The sequence below is a fragment of the Hyperolius riggenbachi genome, chromosome 6 (genome assembly GCF_040937935.1).
Source record: "Hyperolius riggenbachi isolate aHypRig1 chromosome 6, aHypRig1.pri, whole genome shotgun sequence".
In the NCBI taxonomy this organism is placed as follows: domain Eukaryota; kingdom Metazoa; phylum Chordata; class Amphibia; order Anura; family Hyperoliidae; genus Hyperolius; species Hyperolius riggenbachi.
The window spans coordinates 380,204,278-380,221,591 of NC_090651.1; the positions used below are offsets into that span (position 1 = coordinate 380,204,278).

Consider the following 17,314-nt stretch of genomic DNA (forward strand, 5'->3'; position numbering starts at 1 on the left):
GACTTACCCCCAACAGTCAGACACAGGCTGTTTATTTTTTAAAGTGGTTCATTATTAGTAAAAAGAAACAGCAGCAACAGTAGTAGCTCCACTTGCGACGTTTCGCGGGAGTACCCGCTTCCTCAGGAAAATTATGGAGCATCTAAAAGGTATTAAAAGCAGAATGCTCAGAAGTGCTTTTAATGCCTCCTAGATGCACCATAACTTTTCTAAGGAAGCGGGTACTCCCACGAAAAACGTTGCAAGTGGAGCTACTACTGTGCTGTACAGAACCCCCTTAAAAATAGACAACCTGTGTCTGACTGCCTGGGGGTAAGTCCCCCACTACCTCCTTTTAACGATTTTAAAGTGTTTTATACTAACTGGCGCCTCTGTATCCAGGGCCTCAAGTACTAATATTTAATATGAGGACACATCCTCTCCAGCAGCGTTCAGCAGCACCATGAAATAACAAAAACTTTTTTTAACCCATTTCAATGTTAATTTTCCTTCCTTACTGCCACATATTGCTGTCCTTCCCACAGCAAAAATCACCTTGACAGCATCACGGTGTAAACTCTTACAAGGGAGGAGGGGGGTTCAATTACATTCTGGTCATAGTGTCCTTATCTTATCTGAAATAGGACGTTTTCTGTCATTTGTTTGCTTAGATAAGCTTGGTACAGCAGCTAAAAAAACCCCCAAAATTCCACAATTTTAAGGGGTTAGGGTAGAAGAGAAAAGGACGGGAGGAAAAACAGGAGCCCGATCTAGTGTAGTATTGTGAGTAGATGTTGATTTTTCATTAAATAATTCTTATAGCTGTTATACTCAAAAAAAAATTGGGTTGCAAGACAAGCAACCACTTAATGCGCATACGGGGAAGTGCCGTCCCCGCTCGAGCTTGTCTGTCGGCGGTCGCAGCTCCTTAAAAAAGTCCACTTTCCAAAGTGGTGGCCCCAGGCTAGGGATGAATCGTCAGCGGGATAGGGGGAGGAGGCGCCCGTGGTGTATATATAATTTGTATGTCTGGTTGTAGAAGACTGCTATATAAAAATACAGTAATAGATGCTCCTACCTTAACCACTTAACATCTCAGTCGTTTTCAGCTTATGCATCCGAGCAATGTTCACCTCCCATTCATTAGCCTATAACTTTATCACTACTTATCACAATGAACTGATCTATATCTTGTTTTTTCCGCCACCAATTAGGCTTTCTTTGGGGGGTACATTTTGCTAAGAGCTACCTTACTGTAAATGCATTTTAACAGGAAGAATAAGAAAAAAAATGAAAAAATTCATTATTTGTCAGTTTTCGGCCATTATAGTTTTAAAATAATACATGCCTCCATAATTAAAACCCACGTATTGTTATTGCCCATTTGTCACGGTTATTTCACCATTTAAATTATGTCCCTATCACAATGTATCGCGACAATATTTTATTTGGAAATAAAAGAGCATTTTTTCCGTTTTGCATACATCACTATTTACAAGCTTATAAAAAAAATAGAGAGAAATATTTCATCTTTACATAGATATTTAAAAAGTTTAGACCCTTAGGTAAATATTTATGTTTTTTTTTTATAGTAATGTTTTTTTTGTTTTTTTTATTAAACATTTTATGTGGGCATTTTTGGGAGGGTGGGATATAAAAGTGTTTTATTTGGGGAAATATTGGTGTATTGTAATGTTTTTGGGAATTTACTTGTAGTTTTACTTTTTGGCCACAAGATGGCAATCTCGATTTTTTTTACATGACGTCACTCTAAGCGTACAATGTACGCTTAGAGGGACACAGCTTCAGAAAGAGCGAAGCTTCCGAGAGAAGCTGTCGCTTTTTCAGCGGGGGAGAGGAATCAATGATTGGGCTCCATAGCCTGATAAATTGATTCCGTGGTTACCGACTCCGCGGCCGGGAGTGCGCGTGCACGTGTGCGATCGGCCGCGGGAGCACGCGGGAGCGCGCCTGTCCTCCTTGACGTTTTTATACGTCAAGGAGGACAAAGTGGTTAATAAAGTAGTTCATCCAATTTGTTGTTTTTAAATTTACCGTATTTTTCGGACTATAAGACGCTCCGGACTATAAGACGCACCTAGGATTAGAGGGTAAAGACCAGGAAAACAAAATATATGTATATATACGAAACCTGGTACGTCTATGGTCCAGGAGCATCTTGTAGATGTTCTCCCAATTACTGTCCTGTTCCTGTCATTCTTGTGTTTTCCTCTTGGCCCCAATGTCCTCCTCCTGTCCCCCAGTGTCCTCTTCCTGTTACTCCAGTGTCCTCATGCTGCCCTCCAGTTTCCTTCTTCTGCCCCCCAGTGACCTCCTTTTGTTCCTCAGTGTCCTCATGCTGCCCCCAGTTTATGCCTCCTCTCCCCAGTATCCTCATGCTGTCCCAAGTATTAAACTGCAGATTGGCCCCAGTGTATACATTTTGTGTCTGCCTGTTTGCCCCTCGCTGCGCCATTGTCATGTAAATCAGCGGCAGAAGCCGATCGTATTAAACAGCAGACTGTCCCCATTGTATACATATATTGTCTGCCTGTGTGCCCCTCACTGCGCCATTGTCATGTACTTAGCGACAGAAGCCGCTGGTATCAAACAGCAGACTGTCCCCATTGTATACATAATCAGTCCGCCTGTTTGCCCCTCGCTGCGCTGTGTTATGTAAATCAGCGACAGAAGCCACTCGTATAAAAGGGCAGACTGTCCCGTGTATACATATTCCGTACACCTGATTGCCCCTCGCTGCGCTATGTGTAATGTAAATCAGTGGCAGAAGCCGCTAGTATCACTCACCGGACATAGCGTGCCTGCGGCGAACACTGACTCCTCTCTCGCTCACTCCTTCCCCCAAGTGCCGGTACTTCATAGTCGCGTCATTACACACGTGGTCACGCGCGACCACGTGTGTAATGACGCGACTATGAAGTACCGGCACTTGGGGGAAGGAGTGAGCGAGAGAGGAGTCCGTGTTCGCCGCAGGCACGCTATGTCCGGTGAGTGATACTAGCGGCTTCTGCCGCTGATTTACATTACACATAGCGCAGCGAGGGGCAATCAGGTGTACGGAATATGTATACACGGGACAGTCTGCCCTTTTATACGAGTGGCTTCTGTCGCTGATTTACATAACACAGCGCAGCGAGGGGCAAACAGGCGGACTGATTATGTATACAATGGGGACAGTCTGCTGTTTGATACCAGCGGCTTCTGTCGCTAAGTACATGACAATGGCGCAGTGAGGGGCAAAGAGGCAACACAAAGGACATGCTGGCAAACATTGAGGGTGACATCAAGGAGGATCCAAGACCACAGGAGTGCAGGGAATCCCGACATGCGGCGGGTCAGCTGTTTGTCAGTGGTTTCTGGGATTCCCTGCATTTGGACTATAAGACGCAGGGACTTTTTCTCCCCACTTTTGGGGGAGAAAAAGTGCGTCTTATAGTCCGAAAAATACGGTAGATACTTTATTTGGCACTTTAATTGACAATACGTTTTGCGGAATAACCGCTTCCTCAGGTCGAATGCTTGTGCCAGTATAGTCTCAAGGTCACGAATAGCGCCTCTGTCAAAGGCAGAGGCGCTATTCGTGACTGGTGCGAAACGCGTTGTCAATTAAAGTGCCAAATAAAGTATCTAAATTTAAAAACAACCAATTGGATGAACTACTTTATTAAGGGAGGAGCATCTATTACTGTATTTTTATATAGCAGTCTTCTACAACCAGACATACAAATTATATATACAACACGGGCGCCTCCTCCCCCTATCCAGCGATCTTAATGGCACTGCACAGTTCCTGAAATTTTGGCAAAGGCACCTAGACCAGGTAAAAACATAAAATAAAATGGGTGATATATAGGGACTTTAATTTTTTTTTATTTTTGAATGTTGCCCCCTTTAAATTTGAAAGGATACAACTTTTTCTATTTTATCCCTGAGGAGAGAGTTATCTGGAGGGTGGAGTTGGGTGGGTCTGGGTAGTTGGATGGAAAAGGGTTTCTTTTTTATTACAGTGTCCAGTAGGTGCCTTGAGTAGTGATGATCCTAATCAGCTAATTATGATTAAGCACAATTTTGCATATATTTTTGCAATTACGGCTATACGCAATTACGATTTGTAAATTTACTTGATTTCGTATAATCATTAATAATTTTACGTACATCAGCATGTAAATGTTTGCAGAATTTCCTGCCAACTTTAGCGGAGAATAGCAAAGCTGCCGTACATGCTATTGCCACCATATGTGAAGGAGAAGAGGTGGGTACATGTCAAAAAAACTATTTTTCAAAAAGAACTTGTAGTTTTTGAAAAAAAATTATTTTGAATATGCAAAGAAAAAAGTGTTTTTTTAAAACTCAGAAAAATGACAATTTAAAAGCCATTTTTCATTTGCATCTTTAAAATAGATTTTTCTCAAAAACTGCAGGGTCTTTTTAAAAAACTCTTTTTGACTTGTACCCGCTCTTCTCCTTCACATACATAGCAATTTTGGTGGGAATTGCATGCATGGAGATTTGCTATTAACCCTCTGGGGGATAATCCCGAGCTGAGCTCGGGGTAAGCCGCCACAGAGGATTTCTCAGGCCCTGGTGGGCCGATTTGCATAATTTTTTTTTGTTGCACGCAGCTAGCACTTTGCTAGCTGCGTGTATATACCGATCGCCGCCGCTCCACGCTGATTCGCCGCTACCCGCCGTGCCGCGCCGCTCCCCCCCCCAAGACCCCGCGCCACCTCCTGGGCGATATAATTGTATCCCCCAGGAGGTTAACCTCTAAAGTTGGCACGAAATTACACGAAAATTATGCAAAAATGTATGTGAAATTACAAATGATTACAATTACAGACAAGATTAATTGCGATTTTCCCAAAATTTCACATTATGATCTTGCATCGTAATTGCGAATTTTTATGCAAAATTACGATTGTGCTAAATTTTTACTCATCACTAGCCTCGAGTAAAGCACCTCCCAAGATCCTGGCTTATACATGTTAGGACTTGATAACCTGTTCAAGTCTTGTTGTTTTATTTTTCTGACACGGTACTTGGAATCACTTTAGCTGCTTGATAAAAAAAATGGTTTATAAAATGCATCTGTGCAATTTTGCACTGCATTTATGCTGCCAGCATTGCACATAGCGTGAAGCTGTGAGCTAGCCCTGTGGTTGACACTACGACACCCTGGCATTTATTCAAGTAAAGTTATTTAGGGGAGGGGCTTCAGCAGTAAGAAGAAGATGGGAATCTTCTGTTTAATTGCTCACTTGGCCTTCAGGTCCATAATGAATAACTAGTTCACTTTAGTGAAACTCTCACACCCACGCTGTAAGCAGTATATATATGGGTTCAAGCTTCTCTTTCTAGCAGCTTTTAGGACAAGAGCAGCCTTATCACCACTGTACAGACCCTGAAGACGTCCATCATGTCTTCTCTTTTTGGGATACTCTGTATTTTTGTCGCCCTGGTAGCATCTGGTAAGCGATCTATGACTGCTCGTGAAATATGCAGCACTACCTAAGCTATGGTGTGTTATTTACCCAGGGGTTCTTTTAAAGGACAACTGAAGTGAGAGGGATATGGAGGCTGCCATATTTATTACCTTTTAAACAATTTACACTACCTGGCTGTCCTGCTGATCCTCTGCCTCTAATAATTTTAGCCATAGTCCCTGAACAAGCATGCAGCAGATCAGGTGACTGAAGTGTAACTGGATTAGCTGCAAACTTGTTCCAGGTATGTGATTCAGACACTACTGATGCATGAAAGATTAACCAGGCAATTGGTGTTACCAGGGCGGCCATCAGAAATGTTTGGGTCCCATACTGTGCAAACCTACTGGGCCCCCCTCACTCTGTTATGCCCCCACATGGAAAATCACAATATTTGAAGGCCTGAACACACTAACGTCGGTGTGTCTGCTTTTCGTGTGCTCCCATGGCTCAAAGCGTTCTGCATATGTTCATTTCATTAAAGGAATACTATCGATTCACATATTTTTTTCAATTGACACAGGAATTGTTTCGGAAGTGCTGCTAAGTACTGGTGTATACATTTTAGTAGCAACTTCTTTGTTTACTGTTATCAAAATACATTCAACGTTTACTGACACCAAAACTGACGGCTGACTGAGCCATGAGGAGAGGGGAAATTCCCCTCACACTTGATCAGTTAACTCTATGTGTAGCTCTGTGTGTGACAGAGAGAGACAGGACACAGGAGCTGCAGCTGTTGGGAGCTCTGTGTCTGACTGAAGTGTCTGAAGAGAGCAGAGGAAATGTTGTCACAGCTTTTCATACTGTTTTTGCTTTCAGAGTTTGATATGTTTGATATTTGCTTTCTGTAGTCTGATATGCAACTCTGGCTGTGCATTGAAGCAGACACCCCTTCTGCAATTGATTTGTCCCAATATAGCTAAATCCTACCCTCAATAAATTACAGCTTTTGCCTCTGATATTTAACATGAAATGTAGGAAAATGTTTATACAGCTACTTAGACATTATTTGTACATTGTTATTTTAGAACACTTGGGTAACTGCGCTTGCACAGAATGCTATGGAGCTATGGGAGCACGATGGAGGAGACGCAAAGCCCAGATCAGTGCAGGCGCAGCGTCCCGCAACAAAGCTCGATTGTGCAGCCTTCACAAGAGCTCAATGGATTAGACCCGAAGGGTGTAGAGTTAGCTGACAGACTACAGGGGGCTGGGAGGAGCCCGAGATAAGTAAAAATCCTTTTCTCCCACTCGTCTCAGGTTTACTTTATTCACTAACTGACTAAGATAACTTCTGGATGAGCCACCCGTCACCTTTCACCACATTCATAAGCAGCCAGAAGGATAGATGCCGACAGACACAGACTTCAGCTGGGGCCTGTATGTGGCACTGTTCGCCGGACCCCAGATTCACTTGGGCCCCATACAACAGTCTCCCCTGTGATGCCCTGTAGGCGGCCCTGGGTATTACTTAAAGTGTAGGGAGGTAAACAGAAGGATGAACTGATACATTTTATGTTGCACTCCTTTGAACAAGAAGAGACTAGAAGTATTGCATCTGATGCAGCAGATACGCCAGTGGGGGATAGTCAGGAACCGTTCGTGGCAAGGGAGGATTAAGGGTTAACTGTATTGATGTGTTCAAAGTTGGCTTCAAACATGTCTGACTGTTCTTCCTTTTCTAATGCCGAGTGGACAAATTCAAGTGTTTACATTGGTAATTTGGGAAGCAAAGGCAACAAGCTGGGGTTAAGGCAGGCCTCTAGCTGCTAATGACCTGTACTAGATGTCTGAATTACACAGAATCCTCCTGGATTTGCATTCGTGGAGTTTAAGAATCACAGAGATGCAGCCAGGGCCGGTGTCACATGCCCTCTAGTGGCCAGACCGCTCAATGCCTTCCAGTCTATTTCAACTCACAGCCTGTCCAACCTCGTGGATACAATCGATGCACTGAAACCGCTGGAATTGGGAAGCAGACAGACAAAAAAGGAGCATGCCAGCGACAAAACTCTTCACTTCACAATATTTCAGGTACAAGGTTGTCACCATTCCTTTTATCTGGAAAAAAGGGAAACCCGCAGAAGACCTACTGACTATTCTAAACCAGTGAATGAAAATGGTTAAAACACTCTGGGGCATATGCAATTCACTTTTTCACCTGAGTTTTCTCCTAGGAGATATTTTTAAACTTGCAAATAAAATGCCATTTAAAGAGACTCCGTAACAAAAATTGTATCCTGTTTTTTTTCATCCTACAAGTTCCAAAAACTATTCTAATGTGTTCTGGCTTACTGCAGCACGTTCTACTATCACCATCTCTGTAATAAATCAATGTATCTTTCCCCTGTCAGACTTGTCGGCCAGTGTCTGGAAGGCTGCCAAGTTCTTCAGTGTTGTGGTTCTGCTATGAACTCCCCCTTCCAGGCCCCTGTATGCACACTGCCTGTGTGATATTTAGATTAGTGCAGCTTCTCTCTTCTCTCTTATCTTTTACAAGCTGGATAAATCGTCCTCTGAGCTGGCTGGGCTTTCACATACTGAGGAATTACATACAAGGGCAAAGCTGTTTGCAGGAAGAAAAGAGCAGCCTGAAACTTCAGTGCATGAGAACAGGGGGAAAGAAACACACAAATGATCTCTTGAGATTCAGAAGTAAGGCTGTATACAGCCTGCTTGTGTATGGATGTATTTTCTATGTGTGGGCATACTGTACATCAACCTACTTCCTGTTTTGGTGGCCATTTTGTTTGTTTATAAACAAACTTTTAAAAACTGTTTTTAACCACTTTTAATGCGGCGGGGAGCGGCAAAATTGTGACAGAGGGTAATAGGAGATGTCCCCTAACACACTGGTATGTTTACTTTTGTGCGATTTTAACAATACAGATTCTCTTTAAGTCATCAATAAGCAAGACAATACTCAAAATAATTTTGATAGTACTTTTCGGCTACTTTTTGGTACTTTTTTAGCTGAAAAGTGCTGGAAAGTTATTTTAAATTGATGATGAAAAATTATCTCCTACGTGAAAAAGTGAATTGCATATGGCCCTCTGCCTGCTAATCTTTAGAAAGGCTAGGATTCTTTTGGTTTGGCTTAAAGCAGGTTTGCAGCTAAGAAACTGGCTTGAAGCCATTTATTGTAAATGCAATATAAATAATTAATATATACAGAAACATTTTAAAAGTAATAATTATAGAGACAATAACAGCCCAGATAAAATAAAGATAAAGAAATGGATACTTCAAGTTTTGGAAGAAACATGTCCTTTGTGGAAAGATCCAAGCAAAATGGAGGGATCCTTTGTTCCAGAATCAAAATGGCGGCCAGCCACCTGGATCTGATCAGTTGATGTTAGGCAAAGGAGGACTGTCTTATTAGTGTAGTCATACAACGCATTGGTCATGCAAGACTCAGAAGCACTACTAGTACAGGTAAATGTGGGAGGGATATAGTGTTACCCTTAATACAGGGCCTGGACATTTGCAGCCATGAGTTTTGCATTTGGTTGATGCACCAGGTAGGGACTATGTATGATCCACACAGAGTGGGCACACCCTAGGGAGGGGGTTGGTGGTACTCCTTTTCGATTTAACCTCTTGAGGAGCGCAGTGTAGTGATGCTCGGATACCCCTTTTTATTATTCGAGTTTGGTCGAATTCGAATAGTAAATTATTCGAATTCAGTCGAATATTCGAGTCGAATATTTTTTACTATTCGATTCGACCTCAGACTTCGAGCTCACTATTCGAGTCGGTATTCGAGCTCATTATTCGAGCTGACTATTCGAATTGGCCTTAAATAGCTTCCAACACTTGTTTTGAGGGTGAATGATGCAAGAAACATCTTTTTTTCCAAGTAACAACAGCAAGTGATTATGTGGGGATGTTCCTTTAAAAAAAAAAAAAAGGTGGAAAGAGAAGTTGTGTCCAGAATTTTGTTCAGTAGTGTTACTGTATATACTTCTTCTTCTTCTTCTTTTTTATCTTCTATATCTTCTTCTTCTTCTTCTATATCTACTTCTTCTATATCTTCTTCTTCATCATCATCTTCTATATCTTCTTCTTCTTCTTCTTCTATATCTACTTCTTCTATATCTTCTTCTTCATCATCATCTTCTATATCTTCTTCTTCTTCTTCTATATCTTCTTCTTCTTCTTCTATATCTACTTCTTCTATATCTTCTTCTTCATCATCTTCTATATCTTCTTCTTCTTCTTCTATATCTACTTCTTCTATATCTTCTTCTTCTTCTTCTATATCTTCTTCTTCTATATCTTCTTCTTCTTCTTCTATATATTCTTCTTCTATATCTTCTTCTTCTATATCTTCTTCTTCTTCTTCTATATCTTCTTCTTCTATATCTTCTTCTTCTTCTTCTATATCTTCTTCTTCTATATCTTCTTCTTCTTCTTCTATATCTTCTTCTTCTATATCTTCTTCTTCTATATCTTCTTCTTCTTCTTCTTCTATATCTTCTATATCTTCTTCTTCTTCTTCTTCTTCTTCTTTTTCTATATCGCCTTCTTCTTCTTCACTTATTTCTCTTTTATATTTTTTTTTAAAGAAATGCAGCTATTTTTGAGCGTAATAAATAGCTGGTGGCGCACGCATGTTGGAAGCGCCATTGTATGTGCTACCTGGCAGTGGAAACACACAGACAGCAGGAGGTAAATTCAGCAGCAGCAGCAGGAGGAGGAGGATGATTGTGTGGCAGCAGGCAGTCAATGAGGCAGGCAGCGAGACATAATAGGCTGTGTGGTACCTAGCAGTGGTACCAGGCCGTAAATACACAGCATGAGGTTCCAGACAGCGGTCGTGAAGCCCACATCATGTCCAATACACAACTGGGACCACACAGTTTTCAACCCAGACACCTCTAAAAATAATGTCACACAGTATTAATAAAAAGTATATATAATTTTTTTGTTTTTTTAAAGAAATGCAGCTATTTTTGAGCGTAACAAATAGCTGGTGGCGCACGCATGTTGGAAGCGCCATTGTATGTGCTCCCTGGCAGTGGAAACACACAGACAGCAGGAGGTAAATTCAGCAGCAGGAGGAGGAGGATGAGTGTGTGGCAGCAGGCAGTCAATGAGGCAGGCAGCGTGACATAATAGCCCTGGTACCTAGCGGTGATACCAGGGCTGTAAATAAACACAGCAGGCAGGAGGTCCCAGACAGCGGTCGTGCAGCCCACATCGTGTCCAATACACAACTGGGACAACACAGTTTTCAACCCGGGCACCTCAGAAAAATTAAACCTTTTTTTTAATGGTTTTTTGGTTTTGTTTGTAAAACAAATTACACAGATATATAGCTATTGTTTGACGTAATAGCTGGTGGCAGAGTGGCAGCAGAAGGTAAATCTGTGTACCCTGGCGTTGGGAAACACAGACAGACAGCAGCAGCAGCAGGAGGAATGGAGGAGTAATTATGTGAGCAGCTATTGTTTGACGTAATAGCTGGTGGCAGAGTGGCAGCAGAAGGTAATTCTGTGTACCCTGGCAGTGGGAAACACAGACAGACAGCAGCAGCAGCAGGAGGAATGGAGGAGTAGTGTGAGTGTGGCAGCAGGCAGGCAGCGTGACATAATAGCCCTGGTACCTAGCGGTGATACCAGGGTGTAAATAAACACAACAGGAGGTCCCAGACAGCGGTCGTGCAGCCCACATTGTGTCCAATACACAACTGGGACAACACAGTTTTCAACCCGGGCACCTCAGAAAAATTAAACCTTTTTTTTTTTTTAATGGTTTTGTAGTTTTGGTTTTACAACCAATTACACAGATATAGCTATTTTTTGACGTAATAGCTGGTGGCAGAGTGGCAGCAGCAGAAGGTAAATCTGTGTACCCTGACAGTGGGAAACACAGACAGACAGCAGAAGGGCAGTACACAGCAGCCCACTGTAGGTGTAAAATGTGTGGCTGCAGGCGACGTAATAGTCAAAGTGAACCAGGCTGGCTTAGTGAGCAGGAGCCAGGAGGTGGTAAAGGGTGGTAAGGCACATTAACGATGGTTCTTCAGTTCATGTCCCCCTCTCGCCGACAACAGGGGCCAGGAACTCGCCTTCCACCCACGCCTGGTTCATCTTGAGAAACGTCAGTCTGTCCACAGACTTGTGAGACAGACATGAGCGTTTCTCGGTGACCACGCCACCAGCTGCACTGAAGCAGCGCTTGGACAGCACGCTGGAAGGGGGGCAGGACAGCACATCCAGGGCGTACTGCGCCAGCTCGCTCCAGATCTCCAGGCGCTTGACCCAATACTCCATGGGATCAACAGGGGCATCGCTGTCAAGCCCGCTGTAGGACCCCATGTAGTCAGCCACCATGCGGGTCAGGCGCTGGCTGTGACCGGAGGAGGATGCTGCTGCATGCACCTCCTCTCTAGTCACTGCTGCCGGAGCCTCTACAGTCCTGTAGAGGTCGTTGCTGAGAGACAGCAGGTCTGTGGGGCGCTTGCTGCTGGATGCAGGCACCTGCTGCTGCCTCTGTGCTGGCTGGACAGTGGGGGTGGAAGGCTGGGGGAAGGCTTCCTCTAAGCGCTCAACAAGGGCCTGCTGCAAGCTCCTTATTTGTTGCGCTGGGTCTCCTCCTGCAGGCGGCAGGAACTGGCTCAACTTCCCCTTGAGGCGTGGGTCCAACATCATGCTGATCCAGATGTCCTCCCTCTGCTTCATCTGGATCACCCTGGGGTCCTTGCGCAGGCACGTCAGCATGTGCGCTGCCATTGGGAAGAGGCGGGCCACGTGTGCTGGCACATCGGCGGCAGTGCTGTCCTCATCCTCCTCCTCTCCCTCCTCAGCCTCATCCTCTCTCCACCCCCGCACCAACTCAGCAGCACTGTGCTGATCCCCCTCATCAGCAGCAAGGTCAGGGACCTCCACCAAGTCCTCCTCCTCCTCCCCCTCAGAGGTGGACTGTGCAGCTGCTTGCCGCTCCTGCTGGTCCAAGGCTGCCGCTCCCTGTTCCAGCAAAGCATCGAGGGCCCTGTTCAGCAGACAAACCAGGGGCACCCACTCGCAGACCATAGCATGGTCCCTGCTCACCATGTTAGTGGCCTGCAGAAAGGGAGCCAGCACTAAGCACACCTGCTGCATGTGCCTCCAGTCATCATCGGGGACGATGGATGGGATGTTGCTGGTCTTGTCCCTTCTCTGAGCGGCGGAAACAGTGGCCAGGGCAAGGTACTGGTTGACAGCGTGCTTCTGTTCAACCAGACGCTCCAACATCGCCAGGGTGGAGTTCCAGCGAGTCGGAACGTCAAGGATCAGCCGATGGCGTGGCAGCTCCAGCTCCTTTTGCACGTCTTCCAGGCTCGCACAGGCTGCAGTCGAGCGCCGGAAGTGACGCACAACGTTCCTTGTCGTTTCCAGCAGTTCGCCCATCCCCTAGTAGGTGCGCAAGAACTTCTGCACCACCAGGTTCAGCACGTGGGCAAGACAGGGGATGTGGGTCAGGTTTCCCCTGTCTATTGCGACAACCAGATTGGCCCCATTGTCGGCCACCACCTCTCCGACTCTGAGGCCTCTGGGGGTCAGCCAAATCCTCTCCTGCTCCTGGAGTTTGGCCAACACATGGGTTGCCGTCAGCTTGGTCTTCCCAAGGCTGACCAAGTGCAGCAGCGCTTGGCAGTGGCGGGCCTTCACGCTGCTGCTGAGGCGGGGGGTTTGGCCAGGTGTGCCGGAGGATGGCAGAGGAATGGAGGAACCTGCTGCAGTTCCCCTGACCCTGCGGGGTGGCACCACCCACTGTGTTGCTGCTGCTGCTGTGCCCGCTGCTGCTCTCCCATCCTCACCCCCTTCCACCAAGCTGACCCAGTGGACAGTGAAGGACAGGTAGCGGCCTGTCCCGAAGCGGCTGCTCCAGGAGTCCATGGTGACGTGGACCCTTTCACCAACCGCGTGCTCCAGCCCTCGCTCCACATTGGCCATCACAAAGCGGTGCAGTGCAGGAATGGCCTTGCGGGCGAAGAAGTGTCTGCTGGGGAGCTGCCAGTCTGTGGCTGCACAAGCAAGCAGCGCACGCATGTCGCTCCCCTCCTGCACGAGCGTGTACGGCAGGAGTTGGGAGCACATGGCCTGTGCCAGCAAGCCGTTCAGCTGCCGCACGCGACGGCTGCTGGGAGGCAGAGCCCTAACCACCCCCTGGAAGGACTCGCTCAAAAGGCTCTGGCGTGGCCTTTTGCTGGCACGGGAATCAGCAGACACAGCAGAGGAGGCCACTGAGGACTGGCTGCCAGAACAGGCCTCAGTGTCGGCGGCAGGAGTTGCAGAGGGGGGAGGAGCAGTGCGTTTCCGCACTCCTGCTGGTGCTGCTGGAGGAGCAGGAGGGCGGGTGGCTGCTGTTGCTGCTGCTGCTGCTGAAGGCTGTGCAGTGATGGGTGTGGTGCCACTGCCAGCACCAGATGCCTTCAGCCTCTGGAACTCCTCATGCTGGTGGAAATGTTTCGCAGCAAGGTGGTTGATGAGCGAGCTGGTGCAGAACTTTAAGGGGTCTGCACCTCTGCTCAACTTCCGCTGACAGTGGTTGCAAGTGGCGTACTTGCTGTACACTGTGGGCATGGTGAAAAAGAGCCAGATTGGTGACAAAAGCAACCCCCTACGGCATGGAACCGCTGCTGCCTGTCTCCCTGTGGTGGTTGGGGGGGGGGGGCTTGGGTGCGGCTGGTGGTGGTACTGGCAGATGCTGCTGCTGCTGCTGCTGAGCCTGAGACACCAGCAGGCTGTGGGACCTGCCTACTGCTGCCAATGCTTGCAATGATGCGCCTCCTTGCAAGGCCCACAAGCGCATCCTCCTCCTCCTCCTCAGAGCTGCTGATGACGACATCCCCTGGAGCTGGTGGCACCCAGTCTCTGTCTGTCACCGTGTCATCATCATCCTCCCCCTCCTGAAACATGTCCTGCTGGGATGATGACCCCCCAAACTCCTCTCCTGATGCATGGATGGGCTGCTTGACTGTCGCCACAGTCTTGCTGTCCAATCCCTCATCCCCCAAAGTGCCCATCAGCATCTCCTCCTCCAAATCGCCAACAACAGCAGACAAGTGACGCATCATGGCTGGGGTCAAAAGAGTGCTGAGTGACAGGTCGGCGACTGACGGTGAACTGGCCTCCTCCCCAGGCCCTGCTGGGCGGCTGCTGCGAACAGGGGTGGTGGTGGTGGTGGTGAGGGTGGAGGCCTCGGATGCAGAGCTGATGGCGGGCTGCTCATCCTCCGTCATCAGTTGCACCACAGTGTCTGCATCCTTTTCCTCAATGGGACGTTTCCGACCCGGCTGGAGGAAAATAGGAGCAGGTGCTACACGCTGCTGCTGCTGTGTCTCTGCAGCGTGAGTTGCAGATGCTCCTGCTGAGCGGCGCCCAAGGCGTCCACGGCCAGTGGCTATAGGAGGAATGTTAGCCACTGACGCTGCTGCTGCTGCTGCGGAACTGTGCATGGTGGCGCGGCCGCGGCTTGCCACAATGCTGCTCCCTCTCCTCCTGATTCCCTTGCTGCCCTTCCCCTTGCCCAAACCGCGCTGGCTGCCACTTCCAGACATCTTAGATGTTTTGGGAGTAAACACAAAAGTTTTTTAAAACTGCGGGTGAAAAGTGGGGTACTTTAATGGAGTGGGTTGTTGGGTGAGGTGACACTAATCACTAAGTGATTAGATCGCTAAGTGATTATTACAGTACAAATACAAAATACAAAAATCAGTAATCAGTAAGTGTGAACAGAGAACAGTGAGTGTGTCCCCTAGTACACTAACTAGAAAATACACTAATCAGTAGTAATCACAAGGAAATAGAGTGTGTGTACACTACAGACAGTGAGTGCACGCACGTGCAAACACGCGCAGGAGCTAGCCTATGAACAGTGACTGAGTGAGTGTCTAGTACAGTAAGTAAGTAGTAACAGTCAGGAAGTACAACTAGCAGTTACAATAATCAGTAGTAATCACAAGGAAATAGAGTGTGTGTACACCACACACAGTGAGTGCACGCACGCGCAAACACGCGCAGGAGCTAGCCTATGAACAGTGACTGAGTGAGTGTCTAGTACAGTAAGTAAGTAGTAACAGTCAGGAAGTACAACTAGCAGTTACAATAATCAGTAGTAATCACAAAGAAATAGAGTGTGTGTACACTACAGACAGTGAGTGCACGCACGTGCAAACACGCGCAGGAGCTAGCCTATGAACAGTGACTGAGTGTGTAGTACAGTAAGTAAGTAGTAATGGTCAGGAAGTACAACTAGCAGTTACAATAATCAGTAGTAATCACAAGGAAATAGAATGTGTGTACACTACAGACAGTGAGTGCACGCACGCGCAAACACGCTCAGGAGCTAGCCTATGAACAGTGACTGAGTGAGTGTCTAGTACAGTAAGTAAGTAGTAACAGTCAGGAAGTACAACTAGCAGTTACAATAATCAGTAGTAATCACAAGGAAATAGAGTGTGTGTACACTACAGACAGTGAGTGCACGCACGCGCAAACACGCGCAGGAGCTAGCCTATGAACAGTGACTGAGTGAGTGTCTAGTACAGTAAGTAAGTAGTAACAGTCAGGAAGTACAACTAGCAGTTACAATAATCAGTAGTAATCACAAGGAAATAGAGTGTGTGTACACTACAGACAGTGAGTGCACGCACGCGCAAACACGCGCAGGAGCTAGCCTATGAACAGTGACTGAGTGAGTGTCTAGTACAGTAAGTAAGTAGTAACAGTCAGGAAGTACAACTAGCAGTTACAATAATCAGTAGTAATCACAAGGAAATAGAGTGTGTGTACACTACAGACAGTGAGTGCACGCACGCGCACACACGCGCAGGAGCTAGCCTATGAACAGTGACTGAGTGAGTGTGTAGTACAGTAAGTAGTAACAGTCAGGAAGTACAACTAGCAGTTACAATAATCAGTAGTAATCACAAGGAAATAGAGTGTGTGTACACTACAGACAGTGAGTGCACGCACGCGCAAACACGCGCAGGAGCTAGCCTATGAACAGTGACTGAGTGAGTGTAGTACAGTAAGTAAGTAGTAACAGTCAGGAAGTACAACTAGCAGTTACAATAATCAGTAGTAATCACAAGGAAATAGAGTGTGTGTACACTACAGACAGTGAGTGCACGCACGCGCAAACACGCGCAGGAGCTAGCCTATGAACAGTGACTGAGTGAGTGTGTAGTACAGTAAGTAAGTAGTAACAGTCAGGAAGTACAACTAGCAGTTACAATAATCAGTAGTAATCACAAGGAAATAGAGTGTGTGTACACTACAGACAGTGAGTGCACGCACGTGCAAACACGCGCAGGAGCTAGCCTATGAACAGTGACTGAGTGAGTGTGTAGTACAGTAAGTAAGTAGTAATGGTCAGGAAGTACAACTAGCAGTTACAATAATCAGTAGTAATCACAAGGAAATAGAGTGTGTGTACACTACAGACAGTGAGTGCACGCACGCGCAAACACGCGCAGGAGCTAGCCTATGAACAGTGACTGAGTGAGTGTCTAGTACAGTAAGTAAGTAGTAACAGTCAGGAAGTACAACTAGCAGTTACAATAATCAGTAGTAATCACAAGGAAATAGAGTGTGTGTACACTACAGACAGTGAGTGCACGCACGCGCAAACACGCGCAGGAGCTAGCCTATGAACAGTGACTGAGTGAATGTCTAGTACAGTAAGTAAGTAGTAACAGTCAGGAAGTACAACTAGCAGTTACAATAATCAGTAGTAATCACAAGGAAATAGAGTGTGTGTACACTACAGACAGTGAGTGCACGCACGCGCAAACACGCGCAGGAGCTAGCCTATGAACAGTGACTGAGTGAGTGTCT

At 46.3% G+C, this 17,314-nt stretch overlaps 1 protein-coding gene across 1 annotated transcript in view; it reads left to right on the plus strand.

The window, feature by feature from the left end:
• The first annotated feature begins 5,301 nt into the window (after positions 1-5,301).
• LOC137523090 (phospholipase A2 inhibitor and Ly6/PLAUR domain-containing protein-like) overlaps positions 5,302-17,314 on the plus strand; it is a 61,984-nt gene continuing 49,971 nt past the window's right edge. The window contains exon 1 of the mRNA XM_068243299.1: positions 5,302-5,468. Coding sequence (XP_068099400.1) covers positions 5,417-5,468 — 52 coding nt within the window. The 5' untranslated portion in view covers positions 5,302-5,416. The remainder of the gene's footprint in view (positions 5,469-17,314) is intronic.